This window comes from Anabrus simplex, chromosome 3 (assembly GCF_040414725.1).
Source record: "Anabrus simplex isolate iqAnaSimp1 chromosome 3, ASM4041472v1, whole genome shotgun sequence".
Classification (NCBI taxonomy): Eukaryota; Metazoa; Arthropoda; class Insecta; order Orthoptera; family Tettigoniidae; genus Anabrus; species Anabrus simplex.
In genome coordinates, this window is record NC_090267.1 from 89684451 (window position 1) to 89705173 (window position 20723).

The following is a 20723-nucleotide window of genomic DNA, read 5'->3' on the forward strand; positions in this document are numbered from 1 at the left end:
AACATAGTCACCTCAAACCAAGATGAAGGGGAGCTCGAGAGGGTAATTCACTCTCTATCCCTGATTTACAGTTAAAGAGTTTACGAAGTTTTTACATTAGCCAAAAGAAGATCTACATTTTAGGAAAGTTGGTTACATAGTTAAAGATTCGGACATTTCCCTCGGGTTAAACTCCAGAGGTAGCAAGAAAGAAAGATGTTATGTGGCCATTTACCTTGTGGATGTACTGCTGACCGATGAAAGAGCCCGCCCGCCTCCTGCTTTGACACACACACTCAATAAGATAACGATCAAGTGGCCAAGAGACGTGCAAAGCCGCAGTTTATAAACCCTCAGGGAAGGTTCGAGATCTTTCATGAATAAACCTGCCACACCCTCACAATTTTATTGGTCAATTTAAAAGTTACACTCAAAATCGAAGAAGAAGAATAAGAAGAAGAAGAAGACTGTGATAGGTTGAAAATTAATTACAGAAATTTAGGATTGGCTAGATTCAAAACTCGCAGAAATAAAAAGGAAATTTGCCAACCCGAAAATAAATGAACATCAGTCGGAAAAAAAAAAATTCAAAACTTCTTTGAATTATAACTTCTTATACCTCACACCAGGGTGCATGAACATAGTTTTTAGTGGTGTCCTCTGTGGAAGAATGTCCAATCTTCTTGATGAATGTCAAACAAAACAAGTGGAAATTCACTCAGGTTAGGAAACAGTACAATAACAAAATTACTCAATATTTTAGTGGTGACTTCTTCTGATTAAAGTTCCAAGTTGGTGTAGTTTCAGTTTCACTGTTTTACCAATAGAGGAGTTCATTTAGGTGCTAGATTTGAATGCACAGCATTGATTTGTACCTCCCGGTACATTAATGATAATAATAATAATAATAATAATTACGCAAATTTTTTGTATCTGGCAAAAATGTATCAGTAGATGAGTTTTTGACACAAATGCATGCGAATCGGCTGAAGATAAAATTTCTCACCATACGAGTGGAAAGGGTTAAAACATACGGTTGTGGAGGAGCAACTTTCATAGCCTTGTTGATTTGTGAATTTTGATGGATACAAGATCATCTACTCAGTTTGCAATCAGATCTTTATGTACAATAATACTAAAACTGGAATTCACTCAAAGGGTAAAGTCTGCAGTTGGTTAAAGACATCGAGGAGAAACCACTGGCAAACTTCTTTACAGAACTCCCTTTATAATAGGAAATGTTATTGAGAGCAGTCAGCCCAGTGGTGTAGAGGGCACGGGTTTGATTCCAGGCTGTCCAAGAATTTCAGTTCTGGACTGTAGGCTGGAACGGCATTCAATCAACATTGTGAGACCAACTGAGGAGCAGCGAACCTTGTCACGGAATTTAAGCAATACAGCTGAGTATATCATAACACAGACCATGCGACTCTCTGATATCTGCAGTCTGTCTGGCTGGGCAGCAGTCATCTTGACAACCAAGGGCCTTAATGGCCTATGTCATATGCTCCATCTTTTTCTTTTGTACGAGCTACTTGATTACAATAATAATTACTAAACTAATGTCATAATTGTCCACCTTTTCAATACCGGTACTATAATATGCAATCTTTTAATTACATTTCTAAACTAGGGACTAGTTTCGGCCTTGCCTGGCCATCATCAGCCTTAATGTAGTACATTTAATAACTAAAACAACTGTACAAGCACACAATTGACATTAAAAATCTGGGGTGAACTATGTGTAAAATATGACAAAATTAAATTAGGCTCTAAATTCATAGCATCATGATAAAATGCTCCCATAGTGCTTGTTGTTAAAATCATGCTGAAATGCTGTTGGATATTGTCAAGGCGGCACACGAAGATATGGTTAAAACTGACACATTCTTAATTTGTGGCTGGTGTAAATTCGCAATTCATTGTGGCGTCCATGAAGTTAATCTCTCATTGCGGCATGTGGTTCGTGGCCTATTGTTGTGTGCCTCAACATTTTAACATGATGCTAAGAATTTTGAGCCTAATTTAATTATGTCATATTTTACACATAGTTCATCCGAGATTTTTAATGTCAATTGTGTGTTTGTACATTTGTTTTAATGCCAGTTGTGTGTTCATACATTTGTTTTAGTTATTAGTTATTAGATTGCACATTATAGTACCGGTGTTGAAAAGGTGGACCATTACGACATTAGTTTAATAATTATTATTGTGATCACAATTCAATACGGATCAAAACCATGAAGTTTATATCCTAAGATAGCTACTCGACTGCCATTAAAATCAAAATATTGTTAATGTAAGTTTGGTAAGGATTTGAACTGGCATCAAGGAGTGTCTGTTCAAAAAGTGCTATTTCCACTTCCAAAATATAAATCAGTATTTCGTCTACATGAATTACAGTAGTTGATTATTATCGATTATCATGAGCGATCCAGACCAGGGAAGATGTAATTCCTTAAAAGTTGTACCAAACCCGATCATAGGTACGTCCCATGTGCCTTTTATTATGTTTCTTGCACTTTTCCCCAACTTTAAGATGAAAATAGCACCTTTTGAATAGACACTTATTAATTGATACTTACGGGTACGAGGTAATCAATAAGAACATATAGCAAATTTAAAATTACAAATATATTCTTGAATCTATAATCACCAGAAGATTCTACATTATAATGCACTTGTTATAGAGCATTATAGAGTATCCATATAAATTCTTAACTTTGTGTGGTTGGTTAAAACAACCGAAGCTCTTCCATAAATAACACCAGTTAGGTGTTTTAAAAATTCATGTGAGCTAGGGTATAACTGTACAGGCTTATAAAATGGAATTGTCTATACATTGAAATGAACTTTCAGAATCACAATATAAAAATAACATAAAAATAAATATATCAGTCATTTGTACACTATACCATCATAACTGCAAGATCTCAGAACACTTTGTTCATTAGTCATCTGTTGATATGAAAAGTTATTTTTTAAGTTCACGACTAGATATTAAGATACCGTATTGAAGTAGTTCATGTCACTGTTGCACTGACAATCATGAACCACAAGAGTACTGTTCACCAGCTGTAAGCAAGTTTGCTGATCTCTGAATTTTTCAGGAAATTATGTGCTTCTCTTTCTTCCCCTCTTCAATTCCTTCAAAGATAAGAGAGTAGGCAACATCCAGGACTTTAACCCAAGCTTCTTCGGTCTCAGGTGTCATAACACTCTTGCCAAGATTTTTGTTCAGGTACTCCATAAGCACAGACCTCAGTGCCTGAAAAAATTGAAATAAATGGTCAATCAATAAATTATCATCACTGACCTGCATTAAGGTGACAGATTTTAATTAGTCCTTTCTTAAGTGATTTCAAAGAACTCATTCATTCATCAAACATTTCCCTTGGTAAATTATTCCAATCCCTAATTCCCCTTCCGATAAATGAATATTTGCCCAAAATTGTCCTTTTATTAATACTAGCTGTACTACCCGGCGTAGCCCGATTGGTTTAGAATGTTTATTTTTAAGATTAGTATCACCAGTTAGTTATGTTAAAGTGAATTTTTATAGAATTCCATTCTGGGATATGGATTTTTACCATCTATTATATAGTGTTAGAGTTATTTGGATGTGTTTGATTTCAAGTTTTAAATGATTTCATTTATGAGTAAAATTTTATCCTTGTGGAAGCTCGAATTGATTGGGAAGTATTTGATAGTTTCAAAAAGGTAATAAGTGATAACTTCATGTATTTATCAGTCACGGTATAGATATGATCTACACGATTTCAACTGTCATTGATACTCTAACCAATCAGCCTTGAGACCCTAAACGCAGTGGATTCAACACTAATCTCGGTCATTTTATACTATTCACTATAAAACCCCTTTCAGTGTACCGTTCCAATGGAGACTGAACGTCAACTTAAGCGATATTCAGGGAGTCACAACAATGAATTCGACATTAATATCAGTTATTTTCTATTATTTTTAAATAATGGAAAATGTCACGCCCTCTCATTCCCCACCCCCAGCGGGGATTGGTGTTTTATCTCCACAGTATCTTTTTACCCAGATGGTAAGTCATATATGTACCAAGTTTTGTTGAGAGCTATTTTGGAATATACCCGCATACACCCATTTTTGACGGTTATTTTTACATTCATTTTCACCCCTTCTCAACCTCCATACCAATTGCGGTGAAGTATGACTTATCCATCCAGTGTGTCACAGTTCAACTCAGCAAACTCGTAAACATTAATATCAGTCATTTTCGTTTATTTTTATATTTCACCACCTCCACGAGGAGTGCTACTGGTGTTTTACCCAATAGTATTTTTTTAAGATAGTAAGTCATATGTGTACCAATTTTGTATGAGGGCTATGTTGGAAGAAACATACACAGAACAACGCCCGGAGTATCAATATTCGTCTCACTACTCCACACTATGTTCGATTATTTTTACATCTCAGCCCTTCCCACCCCACACCTAGTGTGCTAGGTCTACCATACCTCCTCGCAGTTTGTCTCACGACAGTAACTCATAAGTGTACCAAGTTTGACTGAAATCTCTTCCATAGTCCAGAAAACTATGGAATCAACACTAATATTGGTCATTTTTAGTTATAATTATATTTCTCCCCCTTCCGTAGGGCTTCTCGGGGTGTCTTGCCCCTGCAGTATTTTTTACAGATAGTGTGAATTTATTAAATTTAGTATTGTACTAAGTTTAGTTGACACCTATGCTGGAACATGCATACAAACATCCAAACTCTCGGTCATTTGCACATTTTCTTTTCTTCACCCCTTCTCACAACCCTGCTTACTGGGGCTCAACATGGACTTAAACGACATCCGGAGTGTCACTATTCATTTCAGCCATCCCGGAAAGTATGGATTCGACACTATTTTCGATTAATTTTATGTCTCCCTCCCTCCCTCCCCCCCCCCCCCCCCAGGTCGCTGAACTCACTTCGATAGGGAACACTAAGAAATTCTAATCTCTTAATGCTGAACATGGACTTTTAAAAATCTGGAGTGTCACTATACATCTCAGAGACCCCGAAAACTATGGATTCGATACTATTTCCAATTATTTTTATATCTCACTCTCCCCTCGTCCCTCACCCCAAAGGGTGATGAACTTCGACTTTAAAAAATTCAGAGTGTCACTATACATTTCAGCGACCCCAAAAATTGTGAATTTGGTACTATTACAGATTATTTTTATATCTTGCTCTCCCCTCGTCCGCTATCCCAAAGGACTTTAAAAAAATCGCGGGTGTCACTATTCATCTCAGCGACCTCGAAAACTATGGATTCGTCACTTCCGATTATGTTTATATCTCATTCCCCCTTGCCCCCCACTTAAAGGGTGATGAACTTGGACTTTAAAAAATTCCGGAGTGTCACTATTCATCTCAGCGACCAAGAAACTATGGATTCGACTTCTATTTTCTATTATTAATATGTTTATATCTCACTCCCCCTCACCCCCCCCCCCCCACCTTTCTCTAAGGGTGCTGAATATGGACTTAAAAAAATCCCGAGTGTCACTATTCATCTCAGCGACCCCGAAAACTATGGATTCGACACTATTTCCGATTATTTTTATATATTATTCCCCCCTAGTCCCTACCACCCCAAAGGGTGATGAACTTGGACTTCAACAAATTCTGGAGTGTCACTATTCATCTCAGCCACCCTGAAAATGATGAATTCGGCTCTATTTTCTATTCTTCTTCTTCTTCTTATTATTATTTCTCACTCCCCCTCGCTCCCGCCCAGAAGGGGACTGAAGTTGGACTTTAAAATCCGGAGTGTCACTATTTATCTCAGCGACCCCGAAAACTATGAATTCAACACTATTTTTGATTATTTTTGTAACTCGTCCCCCAAGGCCCCCCCTTTAAGGGTGCTTGTGGTGTCTTTCCCCCACGAGGTTTGTTTCCTGATACTAAGTCATAAGTGTACCAAGTTTGGTTGAAATCGCTCGAGTGGTATAGGAGGATATGCAATACATACGTACCTACATACCCACCTATAGAGCTATAGATTACATAGACTCGCCTTTGTTCGTTGGGAACCCCCAGTTGCTCTTCGTTAGGAGGGGGGGTGATAACTCTTGTCATTCCACTGTTGATATCCTATATTTTTAATAGTTTCTTAAATATTTTACACGTCTAATACACAGCTACATTCTTCAAAATGGGCAGACCTATGAATGTTGGTACTATGACATGAAAGTACATCTCGATCACGGCATGTTGGATTGCTATTTCAAAATAATAGGCATAAGAATGCACCTCCTATCAAGAAAGGTACTTTGTAAGTCAATGCGGCGTGTTTTCATCCTCCTCTATACAGCAAATATTATCCTCAACATGATGCGCAGGTCATCTACGGGCATCAAATCACAAGACCTGCACGTGGCGAGCCGAACATGTCCTCGGGCACTCCCGGCACTAAAAACCATATGCCATTTCATTTAGCGGACTATCATGGTATAGCGTAAGCTGCTGTCGCCTAGCGACAATCTGTCCATCAAGTTGATCCGATCTCGGTGCGGCTTTGCAATTTAATAAAATTACTCATAATAATAAAACTACCTTACTGATTTCGTTCAAACCACTTCATAATCCCTTTCAGATGTAATAAGAACAAATTGTGAAAATTTCAGCAAAATCGGTCCAGTAGTTTTTGAGTCTATTAACGTCAAATATACCAACATCCAATTTTATTTATATAGATACACAGTTCAAAAGAATTAGGGGAACTTGTTTTGTAACGACTGGTATGTGAACGTTAATTTGGTAGATGGGGTTCCGATGGCAACTGTATCCACCGTTGCTGAATTCATGGAAATAATATTAGAAAGGATTAGAGAAATGGTGGATATTCACTTTCTAGAATAACAAATTTGTTTCGGAAGCAGGTTATTGGTGGGGCTTAATTTTCAGTATGAGATAATATTGAAAAACATTGGAAGTAAGTGAAAGATATGATAATGACATTTATTCACTTCATCTATGTAGGAACTAAGACAGCAGAATCCCTATCTGTTGTTTATCTAATATTTTCTTAGATACTTTCAGAGAATTTGGAAAGTTATCGAACATCTCACTTGGTAAATTAGTCCAATTCTTAAGTCCTCTTCATATAAACATATATTTGCACTCATTTGTCCTCTTGAATTCCAACTTTATCTTCATATTGTGATCTTTCCTATGTTTGAAAACACCACTCAAACTTATTCATCTACAAATGTCATTCCACACCATCTCTCCACTGACAGCACAGAGCATACCACACAGTCAAGTAGCTCATCTCCTTTCTCCCAAGTCTACTTAGCCCAAACTTTGCAACATTTTTGTAATTCAGTTGCTTTGTTGGATATAACCCTGAACAAATCGAGCTGCTTTTCTTTGGAATCTTTCCAGATCTCGAATCAAGTAATCCTGGGAAGGGTCCCATACAGTGGAACCATATTCTAATTGGGGTCTTACCAGAGATTTATATGCCCTCTCCTTTATACCTTCCTACAAACCCTGAATACTCTCATAACCCCATGAAGAGATCTGTAATACTTATTTACAATCCTGTTTATATGGTTACCCCAAAGAAGATATTTCCTTATATTTACACCTAGGTTCTCCATAAATAACTTTCACCCCATCAATGTAGTAATTAAAACTGAGAGGCAGTGGCGGCTCATGCTAAATAGTGTTGGTAGTTTGCTCTGTGACACCCGGTCCATTGCAGTAAGTGTAAATCTAAATTTGTATTGCATACAGAAAGTGTCCGCTGAGCTTGGGTGAATACATCCTCCAACTCTGCGGAAATGCTTTACTCCATGTCCTATCATTGTGAAGTTCTTGAAAATGTACCGAAATAATACAGGTAGACGTTCATCTCAATTTGTAAGACCCCGATTCGAGGGACATCGACAACATAAATAACTGGCTTGTACAAAAAACAACAATTAAAACGTTACAAAAAATAAAAGCCCCCCCTTCCGCATATCGAAAAAAGTTGACTTATCGACACATTCATGTTTACAAAGGTTCCGAAACCTGCATACATCTTTGGGAGCCCGCTTTCTTAATGGAGGGGAACATCATCTGATGGTACTAGCGTTTCTGTTTTCAATTTCATGCCTACCTAACTCGGAAGAATTCATTACCATTACTGAGAAACATAGTCTTGATTACTTGTAGGCCTAAGAACTCACTCATTCGCCACGTACGAGAGAGAATGTTTTCAGTCGTTGGATAGAATTATGCTGAAGTCCAGGTCATTTACACAAAAGATAGAGAAGTATACATACCCCCAATCTTAAGGTACATTGTTTTAAGACTTAACATGAACAGTCATCAACTTTTATCATGAATTTCTCCTGTATTTAAGCTGTTTGGGCTTTCTTTCTAAACAGAAGCATCACAACTATAGCCTACTGTAGTATCTGAGAATGTTGACATGTAAGAATTTTAAACCATATCAATATTCACACAGTTTTAAAAGGTCTCTATTTACACTGATGAGTACAATGGAGGGAGCTTTTCCCAAACAGCTGAGATTTCAACATGCTCACTCGCTGCAGCGATTCTCTCAAGGATGGTGGCACTGGTGCTACCTCTAGTGTATTATTTACTAACTCTATGGTCACGGGAATAGGTCAGACATACTGCAAGGCGTGCAGTTCATACAGAACCTTATGGGTGACTATCGGAAGAAAGCTGTAGTTAAGTGTGCTCTCCTAATGTTCTGTCATTCACAGATCTTAACAGGGTTGCCAGATCACCAGCAGCTGTATGGGTATCAATCTTTGGCTCGATATAACACTCAGTATGAAGGATGGGAACGCTAGTCGCCATATATTACTGTATATCTTTCATTTTGGCGGCTCTGCAGCTCTTCAGATTGTATTATGGAGCCGTGTCTGCTGAGAGGATTTTTCCTCTTTGTGAAATTCACAACCTGACTTTTCACTCCGTTTATCATCATATCATTGTCTGCTGTCCATCTCACAACATTGTCGAGGTCCACTAATATAGCCATTAGCAATTCCCCTCTTAATGATTACAGGATCAGATAAAGCTTCACCTATTCTAATACTCCGAGTTCACAATCGTTTTACTCGTTTATTACTCTATAGAGTATAACATCATTTGCAAAAAGCCTTATCTCTGATTACAGTTCGTTACTCATATCATTTATACAGTGTGATCCAGCAGCCTCTTCCAATACCATTTGTTGCAGCCCAACTAACGTGCACATGGTTATAGGGGTGCTATTCCCCTATAGGCATACTGTATGGTACTAATGTTCAGTGAGCACATTTTGCACATGATTCTGAACCCTAGCAAAATTTTATATCATCCGTTCGCAAAACATGATGCCTCAAAATCATCTTGCAACGTCTTTTTATCATGTAACTAGGTTAACGCGTCGTGCCTCGTGACCGGGTGTAACGAAGAGGGGAATCAATGTATAAAACTAGGTAACAGTGCAGTAATTAATGTCTTAAACACCGAACTGGATGGCATATGTACTCTGCTCTCGTTGTGCTACCAGCATGTTTCCAGCAGTGTAGCGAAGCAGATGTTGTTAGCCATTCGCCTAGCAATTGACGGAATGTGCCAGCGGCGGTTCGAATCCTGCATCGTTAAAATATTTTCGCATCGGTATGATGTTTGAATACATAAACACAGGCCCACGTTTGCCACATTCAAACAGTAGAATGACGCTGTTATTCATCTTGTGCTCTGTGCATACTCCACTGGTTAGGGCCTGACTGTACTGTAATCTCTGCTGTCATTCGGCATTTTTTCCACAAAAGAATACATTGGCACACTCCTCATGTATGGGGAAGCAAGACAAAACATGTGCAAGGCACTATGTCTGTACCAGGAACGGTATCCCGACAGGCGACACCCGGGTGCTATGACATTCCGCCATGTTGAAAGACTCCTAAGGACAATAGGCATGAATTCCAACCAACCACCTGTCCATGATAGGCCCATTACATCGAGTGAAACAGAAGAGGCCATTCTGGAGGCAGCTCTTAATAACCTACACATCAGTACAAGGGCGATTGCAGAACAGGTGAACACCAGCCAGCCATCCATCTGGCAAATACTGCATGAACAAAAATTTCACTCATACCATCTTGAGCTACACCAAGAGCTACATGGGAGGAATTTCGGCTGTTAGGCAGGCTGGACAATGATGCAACATTCATATTGCATATCTTGTTCTCGTACAAATTGCGCTTCCACATTAATGCGAACGTCAATTGCCACAACGTGCACTATTGGAGTCCAGACAATCCGCACTGGGTGCGACAGGCAGTCCATCAAGTACGATGTGGAGTGAGTGTTTGGCGAAGAATCTTGGGGGATTGCCTGACTGGATCTTATTTCTTTGGGGGCCATTGGACAGGACCTCGCTAGCTGCACTTTCTGCGTCAGGAACTCCCACTGATGCTGGAGGATGTGCCCTTGCACGATTGTTTTAGGATATGGCTGGAACAGGATGGAGCTCCACCACATTCAACTTTGCCCATTTGTAACCATCTGAACAAGGAACTGCCAGGAAAATGGATAGGACGAGGAGGCCTTGTTTCTTGACCCACCAGATCACAAGATTTAATGCCATTAGACTTCTTTTTGTGGGGACATTTGAAGAACATCATTTACACTCAAGCACTGGAAAATCTCGACCAGCTCCGACAACTCAGCACGGACGCTTGCCAAGCAATTGTACCTGGAATGCTTAAGCGCGCATGACGATCTATTGGACACCGGGCCCAAATGTGTATAAACCAATACGGTCATAACATCGAGCATTTGCTGTACATTGTCAGGGCAGTTGTGTTCCTATTATTTCCGGTCTGTATGTGTCCAGCCTGCTAACTAATCGGCCTTTCTTAGAGCCTAAAACACATTCATTCACACACAATTTGCATGAAAGCAGGTATTGAACTTACATTGCATATGATATGTTTTAAAAAAATATTTCAAAAATTTGTAATATTCGCCCCGGACTCGAACCTCTCACCTGTCATGCTAGCCCGCTCTGCCACGCCTTTACCAACTACACTATGGTTCCGTATGGCACACTGGGCAGCTTATAGTAAGTATTACGTTTATTGCGGTTACAATTTCAATTTAGTATTTCTCCTGTGTGACAGGTTTATATGATCTAGAAGGCACATGCATGTCTTCCAGTGTTTAATATGAGTATAACATTACGGTGTCCTATCATGGTGAAGCGATAAATACCAAGATATCCGGTTGTGTTGTCTGAGCACACTGGCAGGACAGAATGAATATTGTTGGTTGCATAAAACTATATTGGAAGGGGTAGCTGAATCACACTGTATATGTAAGGAAACATAAAGGTCCAATAATACATTGTTGAAGAATTCCCTTCTTGATGATTACAGGATCAGATAATGCTTCACCTACTTTAATTCTCTGAGTTCTATTATCTAAAAATATAGCCACCCATGCAGTCACTCTTTGTCTAGTCCAATTGCACTCATTTTTTCCAGAGGTTTCCTATGATCTACCTTATCAAGCGCCTTAAAAGGGTCAATTTCTATTAAACAATATTTCGCCTTGTCAATGCTTTACATTTTTTATTATATTTAATTACCATACATGTTTCCAGAGCTAACTCTTCTCTTCCTCAGCGGTGCTAAAACATCAAAACTATATCTTTGCATTTGATACATTTGTAAAAATACAGTTATCAAGAGAACAATTATATATAAATATGAAACTGTTAAAATATTTCTTTGTAAGTAACTAAGTAAACAGTTGAGACACAAAGAAATATTTTAACAATTTCATATTTATATATAATTGTTCTGTTAATAACTGTATTTGTATAAATATATCAAGTCCAAAGATTTAGTTTTGATGTTTTGGCACCGCCGAGGAAAAGAGTAGTTAGCTCTTGAAATATGTACGGTAATTAAGTATAATAAAATATGTAAAGTTTTGACAGGGTGGAAAAGTGTTTTATAGAAATTTAATAGAAGTCAAAATGGACAGGATTAACCAACATGGTTAAAATAATCAATTCTTAGAAAGGTCAATCATGATACAGTCCATTTGACCTCCTGAATCTAAAATATCTGCTATATCTTGTTGGAATTCTAAAAGTTGAGCTTCAATGGAATAACCTTTCCTAAACCCAAAATGCCTTCTATCAAACCAGTTACTAATTTTGCCACCATGTCTAATATAATCAGAAAGAATGCTTTCCCAAAGTTTGCATGCAACACATGCCAAACTGACTAGTCTATAATTATCGGCTATATGTTTACCACCCTTGCCATTATACACAAGGCTACTATAGCAACACTGCATTCACTTAGTATAGATCCTTCATGCGAACAGTAATCAAATAAATACTTCATCATATCCCAAATCACTGCCTTTTGTATATATATCCCCAAAGATCTTATTAATTCCACCTACTTTTCTAATTTTCATCTTTTGTAAACAGAGATTGAATTGGTGGATGTTCATGAAACTTGGTACTTAATTTTAGGATAAGGATGAAACTGCAATGGGCCACAGAGAGCCAGAAAGTGAGTGGCTTATGTCACGACAGGTCATGGACAGCCACATGTCCACCTACCTGTCTCAGAATCTCAGGAGCAATTTGAGGTTGGACAAAAGTGAAACTGTGCACGTGCTAATGTCCCATCAACGATGGTTGGTACAGCTAGTATTTAATAAAGAAAGTTTTCTGATGGAATGTTGTACTGTTTGTTGTTGTTAGTTCACCCTGTGGATCAGTCAAATAGTGTCGGCCTCTGTATCACATGATAGCGGGTTCAAAGCCAGTATAAGTAGTTGGAGTTTTGAAGGGCAGAGAAAATTCCAATCCACATTCCAAAGTATTCACTTTAGTATTTAAAGACCAAGTCCCTTTTAACAGCAAAATATTAAAATTTAATCTAATTAAAATGTTACGTTGAAACAGTTGACTGTGCGGTTAGGGTTGCACAGCTATGAGCTTTCATTCAGGAGATAGTAGGTGTGAACCCTGGTGTTGGTAGACCTGAAAGTGGTTTTCCATTGTTTCCCCATTTTCACACTAAGCACTGTACCTCAATTAAAGCCACATTCACTTCCCACCCACTCCTAGCCTTTTCCTATCCTATCATCACCATAAGACCTATCTGTGTCGGTGCAACATAAAGAAAATTTTAAAAAATAAAAACAGTGCTTTCTAACCGTCCAAATATTATAGCACCCACCTCACCACCACCACCACTTTCAATAAATTCTATAGTCATTTGGTGTGTTTATTACTCACATTGAATTCAACTTGTGTGATATTTCTCCGGCCATGATTCTGTCCAAGTTTGTGCAACATCTCCACCAAGACCTCTGTTTCATCCAAGTTGTCTACAACACTTGTCAAAGCATATATAACTGCATTGGCATGTGCATGGAACTTCTTGTTTCCTGGCAGTTCACTCGGCTGTGCATCCTGGAATGCTTTGAAGTTTTTAATGTAATTTGGGTTGGCCGTAAAAAATCTGGAACAACAAAACATTTCTTCATTACTTATTAATACAAACAAATGGCAGAATTTTTCTCATAAATTTTCCAAATAATAAATGAGAATAACACTGGAGCATGACTATAGTAGTAAATAATGCAGCACAGTTACAGTTGAGACAGAAATAAAAGACAACAGTCACGTTGAAGACAAACACTTGAAAATTAAATCTTTGAAAGTTGGTAACAGAATATAAAATATTCCAGTGAGCTCTTTTACTGGGCCCAACCCATAATAGTTTAGTGAGGGGAAACTGTACTGTCAATCATATAACAGATGAAACTACATAAGTATACTGGCCTCCCAGAATGCAAACTTTGACAATGTGGAAATGGGCCTTTGTAGTGCCCTGGAAGGACTCGATGAACACTGAGAAGCAATTGAATTAGATACACCTGGTTAGTAGTGTGTAGCACCCCCTTTTGCCCTGATGATGACAGTGACGTGACATGATATGGACTACGTAAGTATCTAAGGGAGCCACTGCACAATCCCCTATAATGCAAGGAGATTGGTCGAAGTAGGGTCCAGGGTGCACAGATCACTCATTGTGGCTTTTGAACTGCTTCTCCAAGTATACTCGGCCACAATTTATAGAGCTATAAATAAGATACAAGATTGTGAGAGTGACTGAATGGGAGGCTACAGTTCTAAAAAAATAGAACTCAGAGAATTAGAGTAGGTGAAACATTATCTGATCCTGTAATCATTAAGAGGGGAATCCGTAAGGCAGTATCATTGGACTTTGATGTTTTCTTATATGTATATTTTTTTAAATGAACTCAATGGATGAAGCTGTACGCATAATCCAGCTTCGGTGGTGGGGTCATGTGAGGCGAATGGAAGAGGATAGTTTACCTAGCAAGTAGCAAACATTAAATAAGATTGGTAAAAAATTCAAGATTCAGAATCTGAACACCTTGGGCTTCAAGCCCCTAGCTTTCCATTTCCTGAGTTACATGCTCAAGTTTACAAAAATCACAATCTTACTCAAGGGCAGAAATCCCACTAATTCATGGAGCACTTGCTCCCATAATACAATATCTAGCCTTCCAGAGGCACTCATTACAATCACAAAATTGAAAAAAGACCTAACAGGCTCTCAGTTTTCCAAGCCTACTCAAGGCAACATTGCATGAAAATATAAAAATTTCTGGCCTTACAAGGCACTCTTTACAAATAGAAATCACATTACATAGAGGTAGCTAGTACCCAACCTACAGGGCCTTAGTGAAAAAGAACAGGTTAAATAAACGGCCCAAGTACAATTTGAATGGAGTTGAAGACTGGACTCCCCCCCAAAAAAATATAAAAACCTATAGGGCGCTTGGCCGACGAAACAGGGGCTGTTCCCAACCTACTGAGGTAGCACGAATGGAAATAACTTGAGTACATTGCAGAAACAAAAGGTTACAAAACGTGGCACCTCAAACTAAGATGAAGGGGAGCTCAAAAGGGTACATCACTCTCTATCCCCGACTTACAGTTAAAGTTTTATGAAGTTTTTACATTAGCCGGCTGAAAGTTACATTTTTTAGGAAAACTAGGCTACATAGTTAATGATTCGGACCTTTCCCTCAGGTTAAACTGTGGAGCTAGCAAGAAATAAAGATGTTATATGGCCATTACCTTGTCGATGTACTGCTGCCTGATGAAAGAGGCCTCCCGCCTCCTGCTTTGACACACACACTTAGTAAGCTGACGATCAATTGGCCAAGAAACGTGAAAATCCGCAGTTTATAAACCCTCGGGGAAAGTTCGAGACCATTCCAGATAAAACTAGCCACATCCTCATAATTTTATTGGTTAACTTAAAAGTTACACTCAAAATCGAAGAAGAAGAAGAAGAAGAAGAAGAAGAAGAAGAAGAAGAAGACTGTGATTGGTAGAAAATTAATTACAGAAATTCTTCTTCTTCTTGATACTTATGGACTTTTTTACTGTCGTCCAGCCACTGTGCGTATAAAAAAGGAAATCACACGCCAGATAGAGTCTAAAAATCATAGGATAAGTGCATTTTGCACATATTATAGAGGGTTGGAAAACTAATGTCTTTGAAAGCAGTCGAAGGGTTCACTGTTCACATACAACCAAAACTTGCACTGGATTCAAAGATGGAAGCCAGAACAGAACGTCTAATGATAGGTATAAACTTGTGGAGAGAACAAAATATATTGAGCACCAGTAAATATGATCGAGCTGCGGAAATGTCATGTAAATTCTCGTATGGAACGTAATAATTTGAAGCAGGTGAGGAGGGGGGAAATAAGGGAGTGTGACACAGAAAAAAGCACAGGGACACAAAGGTACTAAACTTCACGCCGAAGTGGTCCGTCTTGGCGACTTGTCTACGACTCAAAACAACACCGGGCCTACAATTGGGATAAACAAACACTTAGGAAAAGTGTAGTAGGGAGGAAGGAAAAAGTTATAGGAGTATTAATTGAAGGAATATGGAGGAGTTGAGGTATATACCAGAGAATTTAGTGCAGAGATGAGAGTACTAACCTAAAAACAGTAATGCGCGAAGTTCTGATTTAGTTGGCGAAAGACGAATGTACCGGAATTACGTATGATAATGTTTGAAGCACGAGGAACGGGAGTAACAAAATACTGTAGCTGTGGATAGTAGCGAGAAAAACAGTAGCAACTAAAGTGAAGTATAACGGGAGCCAAAAGAAAACTAAGATCAAATGAAAAGGAGTGAATAAATGTATATACCAGTGAAATACGTAAGTAAATGACCATGAGCGTGGAATGATTATAGGATCAATTAAGCATCGTCAATAAATTGATTAAGAACTGCAATGATGTCAGGTGAGAGATCAATTAATAAACAAGTAAGACTTGTAGAAAAGGGAGTTTTCATTCGTGTCAGGCTAGTGAGTAGCTTACGCCTGGGTGCAGAATAGACAGGACATTGAAAAAATAGATGGTTACTATCCCCTTCTAATTCACCACATACCACCGCCGTCTCGATCCTCTTATAGGAGGATCGAGACGGCGGTGCCACATACACAGTTAGGCTGATTAAACGAAACTTGTATTGCGGAGTAAGGGAATGATTGAAACGTAATCGAATTATGTTAGTGACATGTCGACGTGTGTATACGCCCCTGGCAAACCAGGGTTTTGTGGTAATGTGTGGTTGGAGTTGATAATAATACGTGCCTTTATAACGCGCAGATTGATTCCAGTCATCTTGCCAAGATCTGTAGGCAGTGTCCTTAAGACTGGGATAGAAGTCAAGAGGTGGTACAGCTACTGTGAGAGAGGGCGTTGGGAGACGGCTAGCTTCTTTAGCAGCACTGTCAGCTAGATCATTACCAAGAATGTTGGAATGTCCCGGTATCCATACAAGTGTAATATATATGCCATTTTGTTCAAGTTGATAAAGTAGGGATTTGACAGTGTATATATATCTAAATTTAAGGAGGGAGTAACTGATGATAATGCCTGTAATACACTTTTAGCGTCAGTATAAATGGTAGCTTTTGGCAAGGAATGTTGTATGTAAATTAATGCCTGTTGGATGGCAAATAGCTCTGCAGAAAAGATAGAGAAAGTAGTCGGAAGATGAAAACGTTCAATTGTGTTGGAGTCTCTAATAACAAAAGCAGCACCGACTCCTTGGGGGTGTTTTGCCCCGTCTGTGTAAAAGTCGACACCGATAACAGAGGGAGATATGCGCATTTTTTGACATGGGGAAGGAGCAATCAGCGATAGATGACGATCCTGATAATAAAGAGTTATGAGAGAAAATAATTGTGGGTGTGTAGTGTAAGCTTGAAAATGGAGTAGAATACATGGGCATGGAAGGAGTCCTGAGAATCGAAGTGCAGGATCTGTTTATAATGATATATGCCGTATATATAGCTGGAACGCGTCACGATCTAGGCGGACATTGTTGATAGTATCCTCGTAATAACTGTAACTTTGGAATTATAGGGGAAGATGAAAAGGCAAGCCTTTTAATCAGATATTTTTGTGCGAGTAGTAAACGCCTTATCACAAGTGGGACTTTACTCGTTTCCACTAATAATGCGTTGGTTGGAGTAGTCTTAAGTGCTGGTGTGCTCTGAGCTATGACGTAAACGATATTTCAGATAAGATGTATATGTCTGTTCATCGAATGATCGTATGGAGCGTACATTGCTGGCTGATAGCGAAGTGGGCTGGGATTGTAGGGGTCTACTAACCCCATACGTAATCCATATAGGATAATGGTCGCTGGTATATGTATCAGAGAGTCTTGACCACGTAATTATAGGGGTCAAGATTGAACGACAGAATGTTAAATCAACCGCACTAGATGTGGATCCAGGTAAAGTGAGGCGAGTGGGGGAGCCGTCATTGAGAAGGGTTAGGTCATACTGTTGTGAAGCTGAGAGGAGAAATGAGCCGCGTGGGGTATCACTAGTGCCACCCCATGCTGTATGGTGCAGATTGAAGTCCCCGAAGATGATAATATGTGATAAATGATGAAATTGTTGGAAAAAGCGAGACCAACTCGAACCCGAAATATAAATATCAGGGGGGCAATAAGGATTAATAAGGTGGAGTTGCCGATAAGAAATGGCGACAATAAAAGTATGTGGGATGTAATACTGTATAGGTAATGACTGATATGAGATAGTAGAATGAATAAGAAAGGCCGCCCCTCCATACCCTGGGTCATCATGCCGTACTAGATCGTATCCTGGAATCAGAAAATTTGTTTGTTCGGAAAACCATGTTTCCTGTAACGCAAAAATATGTGCATGAGTTTCATTAATAATTAACTGAATGTCACTCTTCTTATTAAGGACACTCCAAGCATTCCATTGGACGATATTGATCATATAAAGAAAAAATACCACTTAGTCGGTCACGTAATTGGTAAATAACATGCTGTATAGAATTGTGACCACCTACTGTTTGCAGTAGAAGGATAAGAATGTTATGGATGTCCTGTTGTAGGTCGGCTTTTTGGAGATAAACGGGACGTTGTGGATGTTCAGAAGATGGAAGGGGGGAAATGACATTAGCTAAAGGAGTCGGGAATTGCGGCTCTGAAAGGGGTGGGGGGGAGCATTAATGTTCACAAGCACATTAAGTGAATTAGGGGTATCCCGAATGATAGCCATGTGTGCAGCTCGATCATACCCCTGAGCGGGTTGCGGTCTGGGTGATTGAGTAATAATCTGAGTAAACTTTCGTTTTCTCGGATTTGTAATAGGGGGAGGGGACTGTTCAACAGCAAGGGGAGGAAATTGTTGTGGGTGTTGCGCAGGGCAGTAGCTAGGTAGTGAAATCTTGGACTTGGCCTCAAGAAAGGATACATGCTCAGTGCTCATTATTTTCTTAATAAGCTGTTGCTGTTTGTGCTCAGGGCATGAATCATGTCCCGTGGGATGATCCCCATTACAATGAGCACATTTGGTATATTGCTCTGTACACTTATCCGCAGCGTGCGACAAGGTGCATTTGCCTCATCGGAACGTTTGCGAACGACACTGTCGAACTGTATGGCCGTAGCGCTGGCATTTTTTTACAAATTATGGGATTAAAAATAAACGGTTCCACCTATAGAAAGACACTGTATAGAGATACATATCGTGGCAACTGCTGGGATCGGAAAACTACTTTTACTGATCCAGTAGGAAGGTATTCGATAGCCTCATTAACAACAGCTTTACGTTTTAATCTTTGGACAGATTTAACAATGTAGTCAGATTTTAAATGCTGGAGGATAGATTCCTCAGTCAAATTTTTATCAACCCCTCTTATAATACCAACACGGAATGTGCTTGTGCTTGGTATATATGCCCGGGCACGAATAGATTCTAATAAAGGATGACCCAAAAATTTATTTGCTTGGGCAGCATGCTCGAATTCAACCTGGAGGCGATTTCTGCCTTTACGTATGATGGATTTTACTGGTAAATTTCGATCATAAAATAGACGACCTAAGGTCATAGGATGTAGCTCTCCAACATTTTTGTCCGTCACAGATTCTACTAGAACAATGTAAGGTCCAGAATGTTCTCGAGTGTATTCTTCCGAACTAACCGGAGATGTTGACTTTTGAGTATTCTGAGTGGTTTGTTTGTTAGGTATTTGTTCTTGAGAACTTTGATTATTAGAGTGACTATTTAGAGAAATATCGTCCATTTCCACCTCAATCTCCTTTTCAACTGGTATAATAATTTCGTGTGGCTATTTCTAGCCGAGTGCAGCCCTTGTATGGCAGACCCTCCGATGAGGGTGGGCGGCATCTGCCGTGTGTAGGTAACTGCGTGTTATTGTGGTGGAGGATAGTGTTATGTGTGGTATGTGAGTTGCAGGGATGGTGGGGACAGCACAAACACCCAGACCCCGGGCCATTGGAATTAACCAAAGAAGGTTAAAATCCCCGACCCTGCCGGGAATCGAACCCGGGACCCTCTGAACCGAAGGCCAGTACGCTGACCATTCAGCCAACAAGTCGGACTTTTAAACTCGTGTCCACATCCCGAGGTGATGCAGCACTTTTCAGGCACACCCCCATTGGAGGTGAGCTGCATGTACCATTTCAACCACATGCCAGCCCTCCTGCCATTCTTGAATTTCTGGCAGTACCGGGAATCGAACCCGGGCCCCCGAGGACGGCAGCTAATCACACTAACCGTTACGCTACAGAGGCGGGCTTTCAACTGGTAACTGTGAGATATCCAGAAGGGGCCTCCCATCACTGGTGGCAGCCATCACACGCTAACTTCACAATACACAAAGCACGAACGAACTCCTCACGACCACCAAGTAAATAACTTGCATACTGTACAACCGAACTGGTTTGTAGCACAGCGCAGACTGAATTACAGAAATTATGGATTGGCTGGATTCAAAACTGGCGGAAGGAAAAGATAAATATTGCCAACCCAAAAATAAATGAACATCAATTAGTAAAAAAAAACAACTTATGAATACAAAAATTCTTTAAATCAAAAGTTCTTTCACTTCACACCAGGGTACATGATCATAGTTTTTAGCAGTGACATCTATGGAAGAATGTCCAAACTTCTTGATGAATGGCAAACAAAACAAGTAGAAATACATTCAGTTCACCAAACTTCACAATAACAAAATTACATCATATTTTAGTGGTGACATCTTCTGAGTAAATTTATAAGTTGGCCTAGTTTCAATT

General features: G+C 39.3%; 1 protein-coding gene across 3 annotated transcripts in view; it reads right to left on the reverse strand.

Moving 5' to 3' along the window:
• Positions 1-2595: 2595 nt before the first annotated feature.
• Positions 2596-20723, reverse strand: part of LOC136867046 (globin) — a 159534-nt gene continuing 141406 nt past the window's right edge. For all 3 annotated transcript variants that reach the window (XM_067144151.2, XM_067144149.2, XM_067144150.2), the window contains exons 3-4: positions 13307-13532; positions 2596-3247 (exon numbers count right to left, since the gene is read on the reverse strand). In XM_067144151.2, the coding sequence (XP_067000252.1) occupies positions 3086-3247; positions 13307-13532 (388 nt within the window). In that variant the 3' untranslated portion in view covers positions 2596-3085. The remainder of the gene's footprint in view (positions 3248-13306; positions 13533-20723) is intronic.